General features: G+C 38.5%; 1 protein-coding gene across 1 annotated transcript in view; it reads left to right on the top strand.

Moving 5' to 3' along the window:
• Positions 1 to 3321: 3321 nt before the first annotated feature.
• Fbxw2 (F-box and WD repeat domain containing 2) overlaps positions 3322 to 26262 on the top strand; it is a 29562-nt gene continuing 6621 nt past the window's right edge. The window contains 6 exon segments of the mRNA XM_004641469.2: positions 3322 to 3525; positions 9095 to 9604; positions 20616 to 20810; positions 22873 to 23006; positions 24774 to 24860; positions 25465 to 25634. Of these exon segments, the coding sequence (XP_004641526.2) occupies positions 9115 to 9604; positions 20616 to 20810; positions 22873 to 23006; positions 24774 to 24860; positions 25465 to 25634 (1076 nt within the window). The 5' untranslated portion in view covers positions 3322 to 3525; positions 9095 to 9114.

Genomic DNA, 26262 nt, shown 5'->3' with positions numbered 1-26262 from the left:
GCAACTTGTAGAGTTTGTGATTCTTTTTTATGTATTTAGTGCAGGATCTACAGAGTTTCACTACATAGATCAGACACATAGTAATCCTTCTGTTTTCAGCCTCCCAAACACTGGGATTATAGGCCCATGCCACCATGCCTAGTCTCATTTGCCGTCTCAGCATGCCTCAGGGGTGGGGTCAGCACAGCATGCCAGGGATTGAACCCCCAGTCCCCCTGCCTGCCTAAGCAGGCACTTTAGTCTGCTGAACTATATGGCTGGCCTTGTTTTGTGATTAATTCTTGATCCAATGCTGGGATTATGGATGTAAGTGCTACACCCATCCTTGAGCAGATAATCTGCATATAAATTTAAGAAGAGGAAAGAGGCTTGCTAGCTTCTGCAGCTGCTGCCCCTCATTCTGCTCTTTGCTATTTTCCGCTGCCATGAAAGGCTGCCCTCTACTATGTGTCACTCTGCCTTTGAGCCAGCCAAGTATGGACTGAAATCTCCACTAACTCTGCGCTAAATAAATCTTTTCTTCCTTAATTTTGTGTGTCATGTATTTTGTCCCATCAATAAGAGAAAAGTAACTGAGATACATCTATTCCAATATTTTCTCACATGCCCTTTCCTGTTAACTTAGCAACTTCCATGAATGCTTCAAGGTTGTAGAGATCACACAGCAATTTTGATTCATTAATGATGAGATTTCTGGATGTCACTGCAAGGGAGCAATGAAACTAAAATATGGCTAAGATCATGAACCTGCTCAACAATGTAAAAATCATGGGAATATCCTTGACAGTGAAATTAGCATTAATGAATTCACTGATCTGTCTGCCTCTGCAGTAAATACCTTGGAGGATAGAATGCAATATAAAGTATGTAGTAAAGTAGCTTACTAACCAGGAGTGTAAGACAAACATTAAACATACAAAACAAATCATAGAGCCAAAAATAACAGTGATAACTGTACACTTTTCTGTGGTTCAGAAGTGTACATATAACCCTCAAGAAAATATATGCATCCATATGATATGAGATTTCAAAACCTTTCAAAGGTAACAGTTCTAAAAAATTTGAGTATATCTGAAAATTCATTTAACTCCAATTTAATTGGCTTTATTATCACCTGAAGAACTGTTGGAAGCAAATAGTCCTTATAAGTGAGTCAAATAGAAAGTGTACATTAATAAATATTTCTGGCCCTTTGGCATTGCTGTTCTGTTTGTATCATATGTGATAAACAGGGATTTGTTTTTTGTTTTTTGGTTTTTTTTTGGCAGAACCGGGGATTGAATTCAGGCCCTTGTGCTTACCAGGGAAGCACTTATTCCACTGAGCCATCTCCCCGGCCCCGTATCTTTTTTGTTTGTTTGTTTTTGTTTTTTGAGGGATTTGTAATCACCCTTCTGCATCAAAACAGGAAAATCATACATTTTGTGACTATAGAAGCAAAAAAAAAAAAAAACCCATGTAAGGTTGTTTTATGGCCTCAATATTAAAAAATGCTGGGTAGCTTATTTTTCTCCATATCAGACATTATAGAAATAATACATATCTTGAAGACCTTTTCTTTTCATGAATTCTGTGTTTATTTGTACAGTATATTTAGTGAATATGTTTAAAACTCAATAAGCTATTGGGATTCTTCATTTCACAGCCAAGTTCCTGGAACTAAGTTGGCTTTGCTTTTATTTTTATAACTCACATGCAGTACTGTAATATACAGCAGTACATAAAACTATAGTACTGCTACAGTACTACACAGTATAATCAGAAAAATTAGAGTATTCTATAAGTGAGTAGTAATGTAAAAAAGACATTGAGGGGGGCTTGTGGGTTAGCTCAGTTGTTTAAGTGCCTACTTGGGCAAACCAATCAGGTGCAGGGGACTGAGGTTTGATCCCCAGCTCCACATGCTGTACCAGACCTGCCCTTAAGGCAGCCTGAGCCAGCACCCCCCAAAAGTCATTGAGATTGTATAAACATGATGTACAGAACTGTACCAAAAAAATGAGTCTTAAATCTGAGCATCAGTTCATAAGTCTCAACAGCACACCTTGGTTTGAACAATCATTAAACAGATAGGTCCTTTAATGAGAAATATCTGTATCATATAGTTCCTTTGACTTCCTTTGCATACAACTTTTACCTATTTCCTACATTTCAAATATGTTTCAACTTGTAACACCCAACTGAACTGAATTAGGCTACTTGGAACCTCAGCTATGTTCTACCACTAATTGAACATGTGACTCCTTTTATCTGTGTTGTGTTACACCTATATAATTGGGCTATTCTGTCCAATATAGTAGCTATTAACTGCCTGCACCTCTACAAATTTACATTATCTAAAATTAAAACTTTAGTTCCTTAGTTACATCAGCATTTTTCAAGTGTTCCATAGCTACAAGAGGCTAGTGACTATTTTAACAGCACCGAGAACATTTCCATCATCGCTGAGGATCCTACTGGACAGTGCTGCATAAACATACGTGAGTGCAGTTTATGGGCCCTTACAAACACACAAGGACACTTCTGTTTTCAAACTGTTTTGGCCCTGGAATGATGGCACATGTCTGTAATCTCAGCATTGGTTAGGCTGAGGCAGGATTGCCATGAGGCCAGACTTGGGTACAGTGTTGGTCTTTGACAGTAAAAGACTTGCATACTTTATAGTCTTCAATCCTCAAAACAATCAGACGGGGCATGGGTAATATTGTTAGGCAAAGCTGTCAAAGGTTAAGAACTATGTAGCATAGCCAGTTCGTGCTGTGATTCAAATCACCTGAATGTAACCTACTACGCTCTATTTTTCTTCCTAACACTTCCAAGACTTGTCCCGTATTCTATTTTTCTGTCTTTTTTCTTCCACAGAAATAGTTCCCAGGTAGAAAAACTTAAACCATTTTCTAGAACAATGTTTGGGATACAATGCGTGTTCGGTGGATTGTTTGAACGTGGCCCATCTCAACTTCTCTACCCATAGTGCCCTCTATTCTGTGAAGTCGGAATAAGAAAAACTGCCGCTGAACTGATGCAAGATAAAATTGGGTGACGTTCAGAAGTACTCTGATAATTAAAAAAAAATCTAGCACGGTAGGTAGCTTTCGGCGAAGTTCTGGCAGTAGAGAGACTGGCGAGGCGCACACCGCAGCACCTTTTTCATCCACCCCCCCTCCTTCCCGCCGCCCTTTGGGCGGGCGCCGGAAGTGCATCCGCTCCCGCCGGGAGGCGCGGGGCTGTGGGGCGCGCGGAGATGACGCAGGCAGCACCGGAAGCCGCTCCCCTGTGAGGCTGCGGACCTCGAGCGGCGGCCGTAGGTCCAGGTCTGTATGTTAGGCGGTGCCCGCCGGGGAGGGGCCCTGTGGGGCGCCGGTGCTGGTGTTGACCCGCCGTGCCTCGGGCTGCCTGTCTTTCTTTCCCCGCAGGCGCCATGGCTGCGGAGCGGACCCGGCCGCTGCGAGGCTCTGGCGGCCCAAGTGCCCCTTGTCGGTGTGAACCCGGCGCGAGGTCCCGGGCCTCGGGGCGCTCGCTCAGGTCAGTGCCCCGCGGAACGCGGCTCCCGGAGCAGGGAACTGGGAACGACGGACGGGCGAAGGGATCTGGAGTCTGTTGTAGGGATAGGAAAATTAGGTCTCGGAGTTCTGTCCCCGAATTCCTCCCTCCTGGTGCCTGCTTTCTCAGCTTGGAGTGAGTTAATCACGATGCCCACGGGCCACCAGGAGTGTAAAAGATGGTGAAGCGCGAAGAGGTGATTTGTGAAGTACAAAGCGTTGTAATAATGTGAGGGAGTGCGCCGTAATTGTGGGTATGCCGTGGAAACAGGTGTGTATGTGAGGTGCAATTTGAAGAACAAAAACCATACCATTAACCTTAATAACAGCTAGCATTTATTCGAGGCGTACAGTGTGTCAGGTAATGTGCTGAGCGCTGTGTGTTACTCTGTCCACACCTCGCAAAATGGTAATGCTGTTTGTGGCTACGTTTTTCAAGTAAGGAAGCTGGGCTTGAGGTGGGTGAAGTGATTTGGCCGGGGTCATCCAGCGTCAAGTGGAATTACGGAGCTGGTGTTTCATAAATATTTATATTCTAAAACTTTTTAAGAATCTATATTAAAACGGATGGTTTAAGGGCGGGGGAGATGGCTCAGTGGAGTAAGCGCTTCCCTGGCAAGCGCAAGCACCTGAGTTCAATCATCTATTTCACAAAAAAAAAAAAAAGAATATTTCTAGGGGCTGGGGAGATAGCTCAGTTGAATAAGTGCTTGCCTGGCAAGCTCAAGGGCTTGAGTTCAATCCCTGGCTCCGAAAAAAAAAAACCAAAAACCCAAAACCGGATGGTTTATTAAAAAAAAAAAAAAAAAAAAGACTCAGGACATATGAGAACTTGTATTGGTACATCATGTAATTCGGTAGTGTCCCAAATTTTCTGATCAAGGAGGTTATGAGGCTAAAGAGGAAAGTGATCAATGATGTAGTGTGTGCCTAAGGAGAGTCACATGGAGAGAAAACATTCTCTCAGGCTTTCACAGAGAGCACATTGGCCAAGCAATGGCCGTGACTCATCCACATGGCTGACACTGACAAAGGTTCTACAATCTGAGGTACAGGATCTCAGGATAAATCCTGAGGGGATTTCACTGACCTTATCAGACGCAAAACCTACAACTCTTGTTGCATAGGTCCTGCTTTACCTTGGTCTTAACCATCCAGCAGAAAAGTATATAAACAAAGTATAAGAAGTAAAGCCATGCTGTTATGTTGAGCTATAGGACTCAGGTCAACAATTTCTGACATTGCCAATCAAACGGAAGACCCAATACTGTTATGGATTACTGGACTATTTTGAAACATTTTGCTGAGTTCACACATCTATAATATTTAAATGATGGTACTAAAGAAGAAATGGGGATACAGATGAATGACCATTTTGTATCTGTGTATTCAAAGTGGCTAGGATAGCTATATAGTTACATTCTCTTAATGAATAGAGGGATTTGTTCTAATGGTGTTTGTAAATAGAATATCATGTCCACATCTTGTATAGCAATTAACCACTAGGAAGAATGTATGCAATGTGTTAATTATTGAGACTGTCCTACCAATTTGATTTGAAACTGTCTCATTGCTATTTGTTTCTCAATAAAATTATGAAAAAAAAAACAAAAAAAAAAACCGGATGGTTTTATATAAGGTACCAGATCCACATGGTTTTAAATTTAAAATGGTGTGCAATTAAAAGGGATCTCTTACCCCTTTTTCTCAGCTCTCCAAGTCTCTCTGGAAGCTGCTAGTGTTGTAAGCTTTTTTTCCTTCAAATACTCAATATATTTTATGCATATATAAGTTTATAGGTACACATTTTCAAAACCTCTTATAACTGGTTGTACTTACTGAGAAAAGGTGGAAGATGATGCTCCTTCCTAGCAACGACAAATGTCAGGAATTTGTACTTTACTAGACCAGGTCTTGGTGGAGTAGCTTGGGAAACACTCACAGTTTTACGTGCAGTGCTCAATCTCTAATAAGACCTAGGGATTCAGATTTTGTTTTGCTTTAGGAGAGAGAGGACTGGGCTAGATGTTGAGCATGCTGATTCCCTAGCATCTTTGTGAAAGCCACCCCACCTCTTGGGCCTTAAATTTCCTTGTTAGTCAGGGGAAGTGCTACTGGTATGTTCCATGAGTTTGTGAAGATCAGTTGAGCTAATGTTTATGAGTAGGATTTTAGTCTTTAAAAGAAGTGCAAATGTGAGAATTGTGTAAAGGAACATAGGGGCTCAATAGCAGAACCAGAGCCTAAGCCCAGCCACTCTTCTCTTAATTTAGGAATCTTTTCATACCACACATACCCTTTGTGATTGTTAATATCAGAGACAGGAAAGTAAGTTTAATGCTTAGTTTGAGGTGGGCATAAAAGAGAACAAGACAGCAGAGGGTGTGGGAAGGGGAGAAATAAGAGCACTTAGCAGTTATAAAACTTGTATAACACCCAGTTGGTTCTTGAGTTCTTTCTGGCATTAAGAGAAACTGTAATAAGATCATAAAGTTGAAAGGGATGTTAATGGTCATGTCTATTCCAGCCTCAGTGCCACAAAGAGGGTTCCTGCCAGGCTTCATAGTAACAAAATAAATAAAAAGCATTGTTTGAGCTGTCTTAAACTAGCTTCACATAGCTTTGGTTTATTTGTGATTCTTACCCTCAGAAGTAGACGTTAGTTGAACTTTCCCAGGGTAATGTAGGAAGTGACTAAGTAAAAAATTTGAATCTAAAGCATTTTCATTCATCCCACAGTCTGCCTTTTATCCAGCTGTCCATTATTCACAGTAATGGGAAGCTTACTGTTTTGGAGGTGGCTGATCCATTTTTGGAAAGCTTTGATGATTTAAAAGTGCCTCCTCCTGCTGAATTGAAATGGTACTTCCTGTTTTCCCCTGGGGACCTTGTGCTACTGTTACATGATATGATAGGTAGTTTCTCTATAAGAGTTGTTTTAACCTATGACCTTAAGGAAGTCCCCTCCAGAGTTAGTTGACTGTTTGAGAAAAGTAAAAATTGCTTTAAAATTATGCGTTCTGCAGAGTTCATGAGACTTGCTTTATTATTATTTTTTTAATGCCTTTTTCAGCTGGGTGTGGTGGTACATAACTGTAATCCTAGTTACTTGAGAAGCTGAGGCAGGAGGATCACAAGTTTGAGCCTAGCCTGAGTAATTTAGTGAGATTCTCTCAAACAAAACAACCCAAAAAAACTGGGGGGCTAGGGAGATAGTTCAGCTGTCTAAGCACCTGCATGACAGCACAAGGACCCAGTTGGATCCCTGGTACCACATGCTATGCTGGCCCCGAAACTGGGCGTGGTGGCACATGTCTGTAATCTTAGTGCTGGGGAGGCTGAGACAGGAGAATCACTGTGAGTCTGAGTTGTGCAGTGAGACCCTGTATCAAATAAATAAAATTAATATAAAATGACTTGGGAATATGACTCAGTGGCAGAGCACCCCTAATCTCAATATCCCGTAGTAGAGGGGATAAGTTTTTGTAACAATCAGGGATGAAAAATTAGAAAATAGCCTCTTATAAAGAGTTGAACATTTTATAGGATAAGCACTAATGTACAAACTGGACTGTATTTGGAGGAAGAATATATAAATCTTAGAAATGATTTGGCTTTTAAAAGGTACTTTTTGGAAAGCTTGTCAGAAAATTTATTTGGCCTGTCTAGCGTTTCTTTTAAATGGAGTTTGATAATATTTTAGTGGGTACTGTAGATTTGCCTTTGACTATTTGAATAACTGAGCTTATAAAACAAGTGTGTTATAGTGTATGTACAGATGTAATGGAAGAAACCCTTCCTTTTCACTGTAAAATAATTTCAAAACTATCTTTTCCAGTACCTGGGGATTGAACTAAGGATCCGGTGAATGCTAGACAAATGCTCTGCCTAACCTACATTTATAACTTAAACATGCTTTTTTATTGACCATTATTTTTTAGTCATTGTGACATTGCGTGGATGTATACAGAAAATTGTCATATGAATGATTATTCTTTTTTTTTTTTTTGTGGAGCCAGGGATTGAACTGAGGCCCTTGCGCTTGTCAGGGAAGCACTTATTCCACTGAGCCATCTCCCCGGCCCTGAATGATTATTCTTAAAAGTAGATGTTCTTAGATACTCAAGAAGCTGAGGTAGGAAGATCACAAGTTTCAGCCCAGTCTGGGGAACTTACAAAGACACTATTTCAAAGGGGGAGGCTAGTTCAGTTTTGGAGAGTTCCGGGGTTCAGTTCCTCGTGCCCCCACAAAGGAAGGTTTGGTTGATTCTATTAATAAGTCATACGGAATAAGCGCTTCCCTGGCAAGCGCAAGGGCCTGAGTTCAATCGCCGGTTCCGAAAAAAAATAAAAAAAAATAAGTCATATTGTTTTTTGTTTTGAGAATTTTTTTTTTTTGTCAAATTTGATACTGGAAACTTGATACATTAACAAAGTTGGAAGAGCATAGCTCAGTTTTTGTGTAAGTCTGATCTAGGTGATACATTTAAAAATTATTTTTCTCTTTCACATTATTGTGGAAATAAACTTTTAAAATTGGACAGGAGTCTTATAAAGAACTAAATAATCAGATTAGATTTGATGATTTTGATGTAAGCATCAGGATTATTATGTTTTGTTTTGCTTTGTTTTGACGTGGAGTTTTTATTCTGTTGCCCAGGTTGGCCACAAATTCATGGTCCTCCTGCCTCAGCTTCATAAACAGTAGGATTACAAACATGTGTCACCAGATCCTGTAACATCAGGATTACTTTGCCTTTTTGTCCAGTCTTCCAGGACCCTCATGGCTCTCTGAAGCTCATGGTTAAGATTTGACATTAGTGATATGATGCTTATAAAAGCAGTCTTTGTAAGGCCTTTGGTAAATCAAGTTGTAACAGGCAGTACCTACCATAATGGAAGTGGAAGAACCAGAATACCTGAGACATATAACTTATTACACCTGTTCATTTTCCCTCTTCAGACATTTTTGCCCAAATATCTATTGCAAAAGCAAATAGTGAGTTCTGTTTTTGTGATAGGTCAGGTTGTACCTGGCATGGTAATGCATGTCTCAGGTTATTACACCAGATACTTGCTTTTTGTTTCTCACATGCTAGAGCTTGCTTGTGTGATTTTAATGCCCCTTAGAGAGTATACCAAGGGGTTCTATAAGGAAGCAGTTTTGTAATGGTTTTGATAGGACAGGGTATATTATAGAATACAGTTTCATGAATAAATGATTGAATACTTTGTAACTTTTTTACTGTTGACAGTGCATGTAGCATGTAATAGACTTCCAAAGGAACAAGTCATACATACCAATCTTATTCTGATTTAGATTTAAGAGATTTTGATTTGTTAAGGTATATTTTCTCAAATGTATATTCTTTTGTGTGCATGGAAATTGTTCAGATAGATATTGTATATTAACTGTAAAGTTGTAATGTAGCAACTAAGCATAAAGTTGTCATGTTGATTTTTTACACTAATTTTTAATACTTCATTTGTTAGCAGTCTTGCTTGAACAGTCTTTTTGAACAGAACTAATACAATATTTTGATGTGCCACAGGTAAATTTTTCCATAACCTTATGGAGAGAAAGGACTTTGAGACATGGCTTGATAACATTTCTGTTACATTTCTTTCTCTGACGGACTTGCAGAAAAATGAAACTCTGGATCACCTGATTAGTCTGAGTGGGGCAGTCCAGCTCAGGCATCTCTCCAATAACCTAGAGACTCTCCTGAAGCGAGACTCCCTCAAACTCCTTCCCCTGGAGCTCAGTTTTTATTTGTTAAAATGGCTCGATCCTCAGACTTTACTCACATGCTGCCTCGTCTCTAAACAGTGGAATAAGGTGATAAGTGCCTGTACAGAGGTGTGGCAGACTGCGTGTAAAAATTTGGGCTGGCAGATAGATGATTCTGTTTAGGATGCTTTGCACTGGAAGAAGGTTTATTTGAAGGCAATTTTGAGAATGAAGCAACTGGAGGACCATGAAGCCTTTGAGACCTCATCATTAATTGGACACAGTGCCAGAGTGTATGCACTTTACTACAAAGATGGACTTCTCTGTACAGGTAAGAGGTGCTAGAACTAGTTTTTGGTTTTTGTATTTTGCTTCTTTGAGACAGTATGTTAATATTGTGTTCAGACTGGTCTTGAACTCACTATGTGTTCCAGAATGGCCTCAAACTCTTGGCAGTCCTCCTGCCACTGCCTTGTAAGTGCTGAGATTACAAATGTGTACCACGAGCCAGTCTGAGTTTTGTTTTTCTAAGCTTGCTTGCTTTCTCTTTTTTTGTTGTAGAGGATAATTTTTTTTTTTTTCCTGGCTCAGGCTGCAGAAGGGCAGGTCTGGTAATGCAGGTGGAGGTGGGGATCAAACCGTGGTATCCTGCACCTGACTGCGTTTGCTTGAGCAGGCTTAAATAACTGAGTTAACTGGCAGGCCCTCCCAAAGTTAAGAATGATTTTTTTTTTTTTTTTGGCTGGCTCAGGCTGCTTTAAGGGCTGGTCTGGTAATGCACGTGGAGGTGGGGATCGAACCGCCCCAAGGTATCCTGTGCACTTGATTGCATAAGCAGGCACTTAAACAGCTGAGCTAACAGCTGAGCAGGCCCCTGTAGGGGGATAATCTTAACACAGAAAAACTACTTAGGTTTGAGAATGGCAAGTGTTGATTATGTTAGATACCTGTAAGGGCATTCTCTATTTGAAAATATTTCCCCACAACTTTTATCTTCATCTTTCCTGCTAGAGAAAACTTTTTACTAAGATTTTATGAGAAAAACATTTCAGACATTCTTTTAGTGATGATATAAATCAGAATCAGATTACTTTTTCATTGATTTTTGTGTTTATCTTCAAGCAGTACTGGGAATTGAACCCAGGGCCTTTGTAATGAGCTCCATCCTCAGCCCTTTTTATATATATTATTTTAAAAATTTGAGACAAATTCTCACTAAATTGCCCAGGCTGGGCTTGAATTCCTTTTTTCTCAGCTTTCCTGAATGCTGGCATAATAACCATGTTCCACCATAACTGGCTTTATCAATGACTTTTTTTGGGGGAAAGTATTTTTTAAAAAAAGACACCTGTAGTCCTAGCAAATTGTTAGATCACTTTGGATGAATTATTTAGCCTGTTTCTTTTTCTGTAAAATATGCAAAAGGAAGTATTCCTTCTTTGATCTATAATGCTGTGAGTCTAAGAATTAGTTGAGAATGAGAGTGTGGGAATGAAGACACTTGATTTTTTAATTAGTTAATTAAATAACTGTATGTAACTATGTACATTAAAATTAAGAGTTGGGTTGTTGAATTATAATGAATATGTGTTTCTACATGCAGATGCCTCCATCACAGTTTAGGCAGCACTTTTTGATCGGCAATGTAAAAAATTCTTAGGCAGTATTTATAATTGCTCTAGGTAGTTCGTAACAGTATTTACATATATAAGGATACTTTGTGTTTTTTCATCCAATAAAACTGGATAACATTTATGTATTTGGGGGGAACTACCTGCTCGGGCCCCCCCTCCTATCCCTCTCTCGGGACAGGAGCTTTCTTTCTCTCAATAAATATATTCTGCTCATAAAAAAATTATGTATTAATTTTACATAGTTGTGACTTTTAATAAGTACAAACTATTTCCATTAGTGCACATTGAGGTTTTTGTCTCTTTTTAGAAAATCTTTGTTGCCTTACTTTTTTCCCTCTTGAATTATTTGGGGTGGAAGCTAAAGAGTAGAGTTATCAGATCTAGAAGTATGAATGATTTTATAGCTCTACTTAGTGTCTTTTGCAGCTATGCTAAATTTATGCCATTCCCACAACAGTCTTTTTTTTTTTTTTTTGTAGTACTAGGAATTGAACTCAGGACCTGTGCTTGCCAAGCAGGCCCTGTGCCATTGAGTCATATCCCTGGCTCCTCCCACAACAGTCTTAAATAACTTGTTTGTGCTTTAGTCTTAACTGGACTCTGATTGATTAATTGATTGATTGATTGAGGCACTGGGGGTTGAACTCAGGGCTTCTTGCCTGCCAGTCAACTTTAATATTGTAATAGTTAAGAGATGTTCAGTTGCTGAAGATTTTTAAGAAATTGTACATCTTTTTTTTTTTTTTTTTGCGGAACCGAATGTTGGACTCAGGCCTTTGCGCTTGCCAGGGAAGTGCTTATTCCACTGAGCCATCTCCCCAGCCACATCTTTCTTAAAGATACATATTTTCTCATATGATGCTACTGAAAGTGCCAGACACATTAGGTTGGTAAAATAGACATTTGATTTAAGGCATTTTGTGGTTTGGTTTGTTATCCTGAAGTTATTTTATGGTTACATTATTTTCTTTTGTCTTATATGCTAGATTATTTGAAAAATCATATGTTCTTCTGTACTTTGATGTACTTTCTCAGTTGTGATGATGGCTTTTCCCTATCCTTACCTCGTGGTGTGTTGCAGACATTTATGTTATTTATTTATTTTTTATTTTTGTTTTTTTGGCAGAACTGGGGATTGAACTCAGGCCCTTGTGCTTGCCAGGAAAGCACTTATTCCACTGAGCCATCTCACCTGCCCCTAAACATCATGCTGCAAGGGCTGAAACCATTTTTTTTTTTTTTTTTCTGGTACCAGGGATCGACCTTGTGCTTGCCAGGCAGGTGCTTAAGCTACTGAGCTATCTCCCCAGCCCTGTTACAGACATTTAAAAAAATTTTTTTTTGTATTTAGTATAGGGTCTATAGGGTCTCACTACATAGATCGGACTTATAGTGATCCTCCTGTTTTCAGCCTCCCATGTGCTGGGATTATAGGTGCATGCCCAGTCTGAATGGAGGCTTCAGTGCGCCCCGGGGGCGGGCTGGCACAGCTGACAGGAGATCGAACCCAGCTGCTGCACTCTGACTAAGCAGGCACTTTAGTCTGCTGAGCTATCTTGCTGGCTCTTTAAAAAAATTTTTTTTTAAGTATTTATTTATTTGATATAGGGTCTTGCTACACAGCTTGTACTCATAGTAATTCTACTGTCTCAGTCTCCTCAGTGCTGGGATTACAGGTGTGTGCCACCACACCTTATTTCAGAGCAGGTACCGCTCCGGCAGGCATTCTGTACTAGGGATCAAACCCAGGTTCTTGTGCTTGTCAGGCAGGCACTTAGGTCGCTGAGCTACCTCCCCAGCCTCAGACATTTTTAAGGAGTAAGATCAGTATACTGCCTTGGAGCTTATTTCTATTTAGGTAAATATTGTCAATTGACTCATTGTTTTCACAATCATCTTCTATATAGCTCTTAAAATTTTTTTCTCTCATAATATTTTACTTTTGAAGCAGAAGTAAATGGATAACAGTTATTGAATTCTCTAACTACAGTACTCAGAAAGTTAAAAACTAATTAGTGTACCCAACCATACATTTAAAAAAAGATTATTTAATTAATTGGGATTGACCTCAGGGCCTTATGTTAGCAGATTGAAAATTATGCATTGACAAGGTGATCAGACATCCACACCCAGAGCAGTGCACCATGTTGGAGACTTAAAGCTTGGTGTTTGTGTTATACCCATGTGCTATTATTGCTTACATCATCACAAAATAAATATGATACAAAAAAAGTGCAGTGTGTTGAAAGTGATACAAAGTATTAATTATTTTTAACAGCAGCATCTGTGGGACCTTGATAATGAGAGAAATACTTGTTATTGAATTGTGTTTGTGTCATCTGGATTCTTAAGAGTATGAATTTTCAGTAGAGCTGAATTGTGAGATCCGAAATTTGGCAATAAGCTTGCAGTGACTCACATTAGCACCTTGAGCAACTAACACTACCAGTGACTGATGGATAATGTAACAGTGTAGATCAAGGTAGTTATCTTTCTGTTCCACAGTTTATTTTTGACATGGTAAGAAAGGGACCTAGTATGTTTTGTGCTGTTTAGTAGCTATGTATGTATGAAATGTTTACTGTTAGGGAACAATGTTAAAGCAAGTGTGTACGAATTAGAGCAGTTTTTCAAGAATGTACCCAGTGGGATCAGGAAGGTGATCTGATTTAAATAAAAATCCCCGTCAGTGGACTGAGCCTTCTTAGTGTAGGTGTCATTGTAGTGAATTATCATCACATATGATTTAGGCTTGAAGTGGCCAGATACCACTTTTCAAGAGAAGTATCACATCTAGATTTATGTGAAGTAGTGGGTATTTTTCAGTATTGAGTTTTAACTGTTAAACAGATTTTTAAAATGTGTGAGCTGCTGCAGTGGATCTTTGGCTTAGAGTTGAACGAGAAAAATGAGCTGGAATAATTAAAATAAAATGATGTATTTGACCTGTATGGAAAAAAAATCATGCAGTTATTCAGAGGAAAGAATAATTTTTATGTTTGGAAAAATTGCTCACTGTATATTGGAGCCTGAAGAATGAGTAGCTTTTAGAGAAATAAGCTAAAGAATAAGTTTTACAGTAGGAAGATCAGCACTAGCAAAGGCATGGAAGTGCTAAGCATGGAGCATATAGGAAGATAATACACTTTATCTTAGTTGGACTTTTTAGACTCAAGCCTTTTATACCAGTTGCTTAGACTCTAATCTGAAGAAATAGGTTGTAAGGAATACTGAAAGTTGGGAACATGAATTTGGACAACTTTCTAGAGGTAAGAAAGTTGTAAAAGATTTCTGAGCAGAAGAAAAGGCCAGGGTTAGAGCTCTGTGCTCCATGTACACCAGTGTTACATTTTGTTGTCAGACTGATGTCTGCTTTTATAACATTTTATTAAATCTTCTTGTCTTGAATTCATATAAATAAATTAACAACTGCACATTTTTAAAATCAATACAGTGCCTAAATAACTGACCCAGTGGAGAAAAACGAGGACTGTAATTTAAAAGAGCACAGTTAAACATGTAGTGCTCAAGTATGGCTATGCAGAAAGATAGTGAAGTAAATTTGTGCTTGCAACTATGGACTGTCATCATGAACATAAGTTGTAATTGCATGCTGCATTTGTGTCATAGTTAGCATCAGTGATTCAGTCTCACTTGGTGAATGACTTTTCAGAGTCTCCCACAGAGCAAAATGCATTATTCCTGAATTTATCTGGCATTTGCACTGATAGAAAATTCAGTAAATACATATACTTTATAAAAAGACTCTAGGTTCAAAAAACTAAAATAAGTTTTTTCCCCTTTATGAGTATCTGGCAGAACCATCAAGGGTTGTTCTTTTTTTCCTACTGCCCCAAATATTCCAGGATATGTACCCTTCCTAGCCTTTCCCTAGGTGATGCCAGTTAAGGTCCCCATTGATGCCATTCAGATCCCTCATCTGCATCATTGATGACTGAAACCACTTCCACAAACCTCTTAAAATACTCTTTAGGAGGTGGTATCACTCTTTTTAGACCTGACAGAAGTTTCTAAACCTCAGTTCTGATTTTCCAAATTGAATTATTAACCTGTTACAGTGTAGAGTCAGGATAAATAGGTCTGCAATTAGGAAAGTAAGAGATTTTTTGAAGAAAGGACCTGTTGAATATAAAAGCAGTCAATTAAGTAGGGGTAACATGATTTGACAATGGATTAAATGTGTGACAAGGAGAGATTTCAGAAGTAGGTGAGGTTTCTTACTTTGTATTCCTGGGAAGGTAGTATAATACTAACAACAAGACTAGAAAATGAAAGAATGAACTTTAGAGGACAGATGGAAGTTCAACTTGGGGATGAACTTGGACTGAATTCATTTGTTCATTGTGCAACAGTCAAACCTTGGATTGTGAATAACTTGATCTGAGAGTGTTCTGCAAGAATGAATATTTTCAAGAAATTTAGATAAATAAGTGATGTCTTGCAATGAATAGTACTTTGATGAATGTCACATGATCATAATTTGTTCCTGATCTCTTGCTGCTTTGATATATAAGTGCTTTGGATTGCAAAGGGGATGAATTATTCTTGCAAACCAAGGTTTTATTTTTACGTGTAAGAGATCTCCACAGTATGTGGAAATGCAGTCAGAGATTTGAAGAGTACTCAGGACTGAAGAGAAAGATTTAGAGGTTAGTAATATCACATCTATAGTGAAAGCAGTGAAATTTGAAAAGAAAATTTAGAAAGCAAAAAGAACAGAGCCTAGAATGGATCCTTGATGAATGAATGTACTTAAGAAAAAGAAACAGAAGAGTGATGAAGAGTTTGAAGGACACTGACAGCTGGGTTTAAAGAGGTACTGGTAAATGGTTATTCAGATGATCAGTAGAGCCAAATGCCTCAAGAGAGGTACTTGAGAGCTGAGATCTGGCTCTTCTAGTTAAATATTTAAACTGGGTAAGATAGTTTGTTCCATTTGAGTTTACAGTTCATTTTTCTGCTCTCTGTTACATACCCATCCCGGTGGGGTTTTTTTGTTTTTTTGGTTTTTTTCAGTATATCTAAGTAATGTTTTCTGAATTGAGGGGATTTTTTTCTTTTCTTTCATGCAACGTAACAGTTCTCTTTCTAATAGTCTCTAGTCCTCTTTTTACTGCTAGGGTTCATCCTTGATTCTCTTTGTTAGGTCAGTGCAGCAAATGGGATGGGAAGGCTGAAGCGCAGCCAAAAAGAAAGAACAGTGGCCTCTGTAGGAGTAACAGGAGTAGATTTGTGCTGCTATAAAGTGGGACTCAGTTCAACTTTATTGTTTAAAATATTTCTATAGGGTTTAAAGGTTTTTTTCAAACTAGTAAAACATGTAACAAAATTCACCATTTTAACCATTTTTTAACTGTACAGACATTTAACTGTCTCACTTGGGAGACTTTCAAAGTCTCCCACAGAGCAAAGTACATTATTTCTGAATTTATCTGGCATTTGCTCTGATAGAAAATTCAGTAAATAAATTACTTTATAAAAAAAATCTAGGTTCAAAAAACTAAAGTGTTTTTTTCCCCTTAAGAGTATCTGGCAGAACCATCAAGGGTCTATATGATTAGTGCCTTCAGGGTGTTGTGCAGCAATTGACATCACTTATCTCCAGAACTTATTTGCATCTAAACACTAAACTGCCCATCTACTCCCACCTTGAAGCCTGTGGCAGCCATTGTTCTATTGTCTATGAATGTGACTCTTCTGGGAACTCATACAAGGCTTATTTCACTTAGCAGAATATCTTTAAGATTCCTTCATGTTGTAGTGTGCATCACAGTTTCATTCTTTTTTAAGACTGTATAATATTTTTTGGCTTGCATTTTGTTTATCCTCCTTAATCTGGTCTTCTTGCCCCTAGTTTTGTTTCCCCAAACCAGTTTCCATGGTACAGTCATAATTACCTTTCAGAAATGTGTTTAAGGTTATAAACATCCTCCTGACCCATTTATGCAGCTCAGCCTTATTTAATTTCCTGGTCATACTGAACACATAGTGAATATCTTTACACAGTACATTCTGTTGTGTAATGTAAATAGCTCTTTGTTTTTATGTTGGTTCCAAAGATTTGTTTATGGATTGTCCCCAATAACTATTTGTATGTAATTAGGTACTATAGAGATACACAATAGTTATATCATAGATGTCTGTCTGGGGTTGGCAAACAGTGGACCATGGGCCATATCCTACAGAAAAGAGTAATTGCAACAGACTGTGACTTGCAAGTCTAATATATTTGCTTCTGTTTTTTTTACAGAAGTTTTATTGACCTCTGGTGTATATTTAAAAAAAATTTTTTTTTGACATGGTTAACTTACTCATCCTTTAAATTTCCCATCCAAGTACTCCCATCCAAGTACTAACCAGGCCTGGCCCTGCTTAGCTTCCAAGATCGGACGAGATCGGGCACGTTCAGGGTGGTATGGCTGTAGACTTAAAATTTCAACTAGTTAAAACTTTTTAAGTTTTTTAAGACATGAAATCCCTTCTTCAAACATCCCAAATCCTGGCTTGAAGACAGATAATAGTTGAGGAGCCAGTAATGGCAGCTCCTGAGATGTGTGTGTAAGACACTAGCATGTGGAAGAACACACTCTCAGTGGAGCTTCATCTGACTCTTTTGTCCTCTCCTTCTATTTGCTTTGGGCTTTGTGCTGCCTGCCACTGAATACACTGAAATTATTGCTTGTTTGACCTTGTTGTCCCTGATAGACCAAGTACCATGAGAGTAGGAGCCCTACCAGGACAGAACTTCCATTAATTGAAGGAATGAGACTGTTACTGAACTTGGCAATAAATCAGAACCAAGCTTATATATGACCTAAAATGATTTCTCTTCTTTTTCTAGCTCTTTATAAATATAAGTACAAAATGCCCAAGGGGAAGAACCTGAAAAACCATCTGTCCACATGTGCTGTCCAGCACAGCCATAGCCTTCTGTCACTTGGGAGCTATGGTCAGTCTAAATTGAGATGTGAAATGTGAAGTATCAGACTTCAAGGAATTTTAGAATGTAAAGTTATTACTACATTGCGCTTAGTAATAACTTTCTGTACTGATTACATGTTGAAGTGTTGATGTTTTTAACATACTGAATTAAAACATTATTTTGAGACTTTTTTGTCTTTTTGAAACCGGTTTTGCTGTGCAGTTCAGACTGGCCTTGAACTCACTTTGTAGCCCAGGCTGGCCTCAAACTCCCAGTGATCCTCCTGTCTCAGCCTCCTGAATGCTGAAATTACAGGCGTGCGCTGCCATGCCTGGCTTTTTAATTTTCTAAATATTAGAACATTTAAAATTATGTTTCACATAAAATTTCTGTGGAACATTATTTGTCTAGAGCTCAGAATATTGCTGGTGAGAATCACCTGACAAACTTTAAAGATTATTGGATTCTCTCTTCCTCTGAACTAGAATCTCTGAAATAGGGCCCTGCTTGTTTGTTTATTTAATATGAAGGATTTTTTTTTCTTTTTTTGCGACCTCAGAATGTATTCACGGCAGGTCTGGTTTAGCTTGAGTGTCTCGGTATTGAACCACAGCATCCTGAGGCTGACTGCTTTCTTTAAGCAGGCACTTAAATAATTGAGCTAATGTTTATTTAGTATGGTTGTTCACTCTACACTGAGCCACACCCTCAAATCCTTCCATATGTTTTCCATAAAACTTTCCTGGATGATTCTAATGTCTCATTGAAAACCCAGTTTACCCCTTACTTTTATAGAGAGGGAAATGTCAATCTTGATTAGCAATGTGACAACAAATAGTTTTCATTTCACTATTCTCGCATAATTTTCCCAGGTCAAAATCATGCTCTTTCCCCCCCCCCCCCCAAGTAAACCCCCCCCCCCCTGTCTGAAACAATGGTTCTTGAATAAGGTAGAATTGTAGCTGGTTTTATTTAGTCATTTCAGCTTTTTACCTTTTCTAATGTAAAACCCCTATTTAGTTTTTTGGGAACTTTGAATCAAACTCAGGACCTTGCACTTGCCAGGCAGATGCTGTCCCGCTGAGCTATATTCCTAGCCTCATTTCAGCTTTTTGAAAACTAGATATTTGTTGCTTTTCTAATCACAGTGTATATGTTTAATGCCATCTCTCAGATGTCTTTCTGTTGAGTCTTTAAAGGTAAGTTGTGAGATTTAGGTGAATCATGATTTAAACTCATTTAAAGCAAAGTCTTTTTTTTTTTTTTTTTTTTTTTTAAATGTATTTGGTGTAGAGTCTCACTATGCAGCTCAGACTTGTAGTGATCCTCCTGTTTTCAGCCTCCCCAGTGCTGGGATTATAGGCCTGGGCCACTATGCCTGGACTTGGTGGCTGGCTCAGCACACCTAGGGGGCGGGGCTGGCAGTAAAGCAAAGTCTTGAATTGTTACCATGATTAATATAACATTTTCTTCAAAAACAAATAAAATATATGTTTTCCTACAGAATTTTAGAAATTTTACAAGCTCTTGTGTAGTTGCTGTGGATGTCTGAGGCTAATTTATCTTTGGCTTCCTTTGAGCTTCCTTAACGTATTTCAAGATAGCTCAAAAAATTAGTTACCTTTTATAGAAGTTTGTCCATAATCTAAAGCTTTTTTTTTTTTTCTTTTTTGTGGAACTGGGGATTGAACTCAGGCCCTTGCACTTGCCAGGGAAGCACTTATTCCACTGAGCCATCTCCCTGGCCCCTAAAGCTTAGTTTTTAAAAAATGTGTACATTTTAAATGTGGGGGGTATGGGTAGAGTACTGGGGATTGAATTGAGCTATATCCCCAGACCCTTGCCTTTTAGTTCTTCTTTTGATTCAGTTTCATCAAATTGCCCAGGAAGGCCTTGAACTCTTGGTCCTCCTACTTCAGTGTTGCTCAGTATTGGGATTATAGCCATGCACCACCATGCCCAGCTCTCAGGCTTATCTTTGACGTACTTTAAAGTGGGCTATGTTGCAGCATACAGCTGTACTAGTCAGCACTCCCTTCTTTATTTTGGACTATTTCAAGTTCTGATTGGAGAATTTATAATAACCAAGGATTTATGGAATATATATTTTTTTTTTATTTATTTATTTGAGAGAGAGAGAGAGAGAGTGGTGTGTGTGTGTGGCCAGCTCAGCCCACCAGGGGTCGGGGCTGGCTGGCATGTGGTGCTGGGGGATTGAACCGTGGTGCCTGATGCTTTGCCAAGCTTGTTCTAAGTAGGTGCCTTAGACCACTGAGCCATCTCTCCAGCCCTATGGAATATTTTTTATTGTTGTTGTTTTTTAGACAAGGTCTTACTATGTAGTCCAGGTTGACTTTGAACTCATTTGTGTAGCTTAACTTAGCATCGAACTCACAGCAACCCACTTACTTCAGGCTCCCAAGTACTGTGATTATAGCTGTGTGCCACCAAGAACCCAGTTGATTTATGGAACTTTTCAAGTGAAAGCCACAAGCTATGCTTTAGTCTAATTAATACTAGCTTTGATGGCCTGGAAAGTCAGGCAAGAGGATTAAACCAAAAGGTTTGAATTGTTTGAGTGCATTGGATACCATTTTGATGACTGAACAAGTCATGTTACTCTCTGCTTTGATTTTTTCAGTCTTGAAGTGGGAGTGCTAGAGGAGGTGACCTTTGAGAATCTCCTTTGAGAATAGCATGATTTGGGTTTGATTTTTCTTTCTTCAGGGGACTTTTCATATTAACCTCCTGCTTTTCTCTTGAAGGGTCAGATGACTTGTCTGCAAAGCTGTGGGATGTGAGCACAGGGCAGTGCATTTATGGCATCCAGACCCACACTTGTGCAGCGGTGAAGTTTGATGAACAGAAGCTTGTAACAGGCTCCTTTGACAACACTGTGGCCTGCTGGGAATGGAGTACCGGAGCCAGGACCCAGCACTTCCGGGGGCACACGGGGGCGGGTGGGTTGCTCCCTTTTTGTTTTAAAAGTATTTTAACAATTGCTTTTAGTCTCATCATTTAAGATGAGGAGTCAAGTATGCCAAACCTTGTCCATGTGTCTTAAAATTAATCTTCCATTTTATTGTTTCTCAGTTGCTGCAGTTATTTTTTCTTTATTCCAGTTATTCTTAGTTGGAATATTCTGTACAATTTTGCTTTTTCCTTGTTGCATTTGAAAATTCTGTGTACGCTTATGCAAGGAGAGGTAGTTCTGCCTTGCTTGTTTCACTTATATCCCGTTGGACAGAATCTGACTTCATATTTTCAAATTGAACTAAGTCCTACCCTTGTAAATTCCAAGGACTTTATTTGTAAATTTAAGGGCTGACAATCTTTTGGAGTAAAAGTGCTTCACAACTATTTTGTTCTTCTCAGATTACATTCTTCTGGAGTGTAGTTAACAAATTACTGAAGGAAGTAACCACTGAGAGATGAAAGAAAAATATACATGAATGTTTTCTAATAAACGTATAACAGCCTTATTTTGTAGAAAATTGATCTTTTAAGTGTAGCCTTGAAATTTGAGCTTCTCCCTCCACTGTATTTTGGAGCTGTTTATAGAAATGATGTTGAGTTATTTATTTCCCAGCCTCTTATGCATCAGCTCCCTCCTTTTTCCATTTATAAAGGCACTGCCTTAACCTCTGGAAATCACAAGCTATGCTCTTAAGCATCATATTATGGGAAGCCTTCTGGGACTTGCTGGAAGGGTGGAGCCCCTCTGTTGTAGTTTCCCCATAATCTATTTACTGTCACAACATTCATCATATAAGTAAGTATGATAGCCTTACTTCCTTACCAGACCATATCCTCCACAGGACAGGAACCCTTCTTGTCTTAAACACCCTGAGTCCTAGGTTCCTTGCCCTCTTATGTGGTGCTCAGTAGTCTTTAGAGTAAACTTGTTTTGCTGTGTAAAAGCATCCCTCACCCTCCTATTTTATTTATCCTCCTGTACATTTTTCTTCTTTCTTTGCTATCTGCTACCACTTATTTTATAAATTAATATTTCATGGTGTATGATTTAGTATGGAACTTATATATTAAGCTGAACATTGATATTGTGTAATGTCAAGATAAATGCCGTGACTTCAGATGATTTTTATTCTGGACCAGCTTTGAGAGCCCTGTGCTAAGTTGTGTTCTACTTGCTGTTTCCTGAACATTTGCTGTGGCTGTTCTTAACTCCATGTCTTTGCTGTTCCCTCTACCTTCAATATTCTTTTTCTTTTCTTGATAAACTCTACTCATCCTTCAGGGCCCATCTCCAAAACCGCCTCTTCCCTGAAGTCCTCCCTGGTAACCCTGGGCAGAGTTAGTCATTCTCCTTGATGTTTCCCTAGCAAGAGGTAATCCTTTAATTTTTTTCTGGACTTCTTCCTCTGTTCCATAGTTTCTTAGAAGGACCAATGTCTTCATCTCTGGGTTCCCAATGTCCCTTGGCAGATATTTAAAAAGCAAGTGCTCAGTATTTGCTATATTGTCTGCACTGATTTAGGTGCTGAGCATACATACAGCTGGGAAGAAATTCAGGCACTTTTGAGAGAATGCCTTAGTCTGACTTTTGAGGTCCTTGGATTTTTCTCTGTTGGCTTTTCTTGAGTCTGAGTAATACTTTGTACCTTGTGTTCTTTACATTTTTGTCTTACTGTCATTGCAGATCTGAGTAGGGCTATGTACGTTTTCTTGCATAAGCCAGGTAAACTTTTGTGAAGTGTCTGGCAGGCAGTCATAAAAAGCAGTGGCATTACCTTCATCACTGGTTTTGCCTCACTCTGAAACTGACACAAATACGAAATTGCATTGTTCATGGGGTTTTCTAACCTAAAATAATAAGCTATGATTATAATAACAATTTTGAAGTTTTTAATCATAAAATTGCTAGTTGAGTAGTACCATTCTTATAGTAACTGGTTAGGATGTTTTTTAGTAGCTAAGGAGAAAATAAACGTTTAGAACACTTATTATAAAAGAGCCCTTGACAGAGGTATATTTTAATTTTCTGTATGTTATATGTACTAGTGTTTAGTGTGGACTACAATGATGAACTGGATATCTTGGTGAGTGGTTCTGCAGACTTCACTGTGAAAGTATGGGCTTTATCTGCTGGAACATGCCTGAACACATTAACCGGGCACACGGAATGGGTTACCAAGGTAGGAAGACTTAGAAGAAACCTTCTTTATGCCAGGCTGTTCATTGATGGGCAAAGGAGCATGGTAGATAGTGCCTTGTGTTAAATGAGTCATAAATGAAATAGATGTAGTCACAAAGAATGATAGTATACAACAGTGACCACGATATTGAAGGTATTTAGTAAATAGCTTAGCAAATGGCCTAAATGTTTATGCACCAATATTTTGGGTTTTTTTGTGTGGCAGAACTGGAGATTGAACTCAGGCCCTTGCACTTGCAGGCAAGCGCTTATTCTACTGAGCTATCTCCCCGGCCCATGTACCAGTATTTTAAAGGTGATTATTTCTGTTAGGAATGGAGTTCCTTAGTTTTCCCCTTATGATGAGCATATTTCTGTTTTAATTAGAAGAATAGTCTTCATTTTGAAAAACTAGTGTTTACAAAGAATGGGACAGGTGCTAGAAGTATATAGCTCAGCAAGATAGGTAGACAGACAGATAGACAGGCAGACCCAGGGATGGGAAAGAACTTTGAACATTTGGTGGCCAGAAGGCAGCCAGTGAATCTCTGCTGTAGTTGAGGAAAGTAGGTGGAGTGGTGGCCATCATGTATGATTTACCAGGCCTTAGTAAAGATAGTGAACCTGTGAATTGTTCTAGGAAGTATCTGGAAACTCTGATTAAGAGTCTGATAGGACTTAAAAAGATAAACTGGTTAGGAAGGTTATAATAGTTGATACATTAATTGTTAACCTTTTGAATTTTCAACAGTTTAGTAGGACACAATAGCACATTTTAAGAAACCTAAATTGGGTAAGGAATAGATGTATTAAGGCACAGGAAGTAGATACAGGATGACCTGTTAGGTTCTGTAATCCAGAGATGCCTTTGACTTGGACTTGACTTGGGTAGCTATGAAGAAAGGAATGTATCTTTAGAATAAAGCCACCTAAATTTGCTAAATTTGCTCATTTGTTGTGGGGAACAAAGAAGAAGAATAAATTAAAGATAACTGGTAGGTATTAGGTTGGGTGGGAATTTCTCTAAATTAGTTGAAGCTAAAGGGAAAAGATGTGAGATCAATAATTATGTGTTGAACACCTTAAGTTATTAAATGAGTTGATAGCATTTACAAATTATCCAAAGTGATAGTGAAATACCAGCTTCTGTTACATTACAATTACTTACATAGTTTTTATTTCATCTTTATTTAACTGACCTGAAATAGTAGGTGCCTTGCCTCCTATTTTCAACGTGAAGAACGTGAGAAGCAACGAGGTTAGATGACACTGTTGGTGTAGCTTAGTGGTAGAGTACTTGCTTACCATGCCTGAGACCAAGTATAACTCCCACCACTTAAAAAGAAGAGGTCAGATGATCAGACCTCGGCAAGAGGTCAGTTGCCAAGTTAATACATGGCATGTTCTGGTCTCAGAACTGTGTTTTTTCATTTCTAATTTGCATACTTGTGAAAACATCATTTCCATATACTTCTATGCCTGTAGACTATTCTGTTACATTATATCACATTTTATAATTTTAAAAATTAGTCCTAATGTTAGTTTCCAGACTAAAGATTAAATGTTGGCAACATTGAACATGTTCAGGTACTGCTAACAATAGGGAATCTGGTTTTGGTAAAATTCTTAGTAGCAGTTAACTTGGTAAAGGAGTTCTAGCTTAGTTTTAGCATACCATATCATTTCAAGTTCATTTTCATATTTTAGTTTAACAAATTAAGTAAAAGCAGTATAGATATAGCACTAATACTGATGTTTATGTTTGCAGGTGGTTTTGCAGAAGTGCAAAGTCAGGTCTCTCTTGCACAGCCCCGGAGACTATATCCTTTTAAGTGCAGACAAATATGAGATCAAGGTGAGGTTTTTTTTTTTCCTCCATGGCTTTGTTTCAACAACAACAAAGTATCTGACAAATAAAAGACAATTAAAGTGATCTAGAAAGGGAGACTACAAGAGAGGCTGAGAGTGTCTTACTCCAAGCCGTCATATACCCATTGGAAAAGGACATGAGATACTAGCTCTGTATGCTGTGCAGCTGTCACTTTGATTTCTAAGTGAGAAATCCACAAAAAATTTTATTTTCCACTGCATTTACTCTTAAGACATTTACCTGCTTCCCTCAGTTCCTAGGTCTAAACTACCGAAACAGTCATTTGTTATAATTGTCAGCAAAAAATTTATAAGACACTTATAAACATTCTTATTGCATCTTTTTAACCATCTGTGTGGTAGGTATTATCTTTGTAACAGGAATAGGCGTTCAGAGAGGTTAAGTATTTTAAATAATATTATACAAATGAATCAGTTTTTAAATTTGTGACTCCTAACTATAAGACCTGAATCTTTGGGGAAATATTTCACTGTGTCTTGTGTCAGCAAATGCGAGCTGGATGGTGTAAGAGCAGTTTTTTCTGTGGCGATGTGATCTCATGTCTTGCCTGATTTTCTTTTTTCCGTAGATTTGGCCAATCGGGAGAGAAATCAACTGCAAGTGTTTAAAGACTTTGTCTGTCTCTGAGGATAGAAGTATCTGTCTGCAGCCAAGACTTCATTTTGATGGCAAATACATTGTCTGTAGTTCAGCACTTGGTCTCTATCAGTGGGACTTTGCCAGCTATGATATTCTCAGGTGATGTTTCCTTGGGCCTCATGTTTTACCTTTGAGAGTCCACTGCAGTTCAGTACTTAAAATAGTATTATTCGAATATATCAGGAGATGTCTTATTTTTAGGAAATATTTACTGTAACATTTATGAGTAACATGTATTGAATATGACACAGGTAAAATGTTTTGAGGCAGTAAGTAAATGAAAAAGGATTACATGCTTATATGCTGAAACCTAAAGATCTGGGTGTTTCGTTTTTAATGCAGTTCTGAGGACTGAACATAGAGGCTTATGTGTGTTAGGCAAGTGCTTTACTACTAAGTTACATCCTCAGCTTTTGGCCCTTTTTATTTTTTATTTTGAAACAAGGTCTCCCCCAGTTGTCCAGCTTTGCCTTACATTTGTAATCCTATAGTAGGCTCCTTAGTAGCTGGGACTAGATTCTAGTTCCTCTCCTACTCTTAGAACTCATAGAAATCACAAATTACCTCCCCTTACATGATTTAGCATGTTTTTCTGAAAAAATGAGGGACTAAGGTGAGATCTCATTATTTTAAGTTTTGTTGGGGGCCTGGCCCTAGCTCAGTCCTTTAAGTGGCTGCTTCCGCAAAGCTGTCAGGCTCAGGTTGCTGGAGTTCGAGCCTCACAACT

This window comes from Octodon degus, unplaced genomic scaffold (assembly GCF_000260255.1).
Source record: "Octodon degus isolate 3935 unplaced genomic scaffold, OctDeg1.0 scaffold00137, whole genome shotgun sequence".
Classification (NCBI taxonomy): domain Eukaryota; kingdom Metazoa; phylum Chordata; class Mammalia; order Rodentia; family Octodontidae; genus Octodon; species Octodon degus.
Note: the sequence above shows the minus strand (reverse complement) of the source record. Positions and strands in the feature narration are given on the sequence as shown.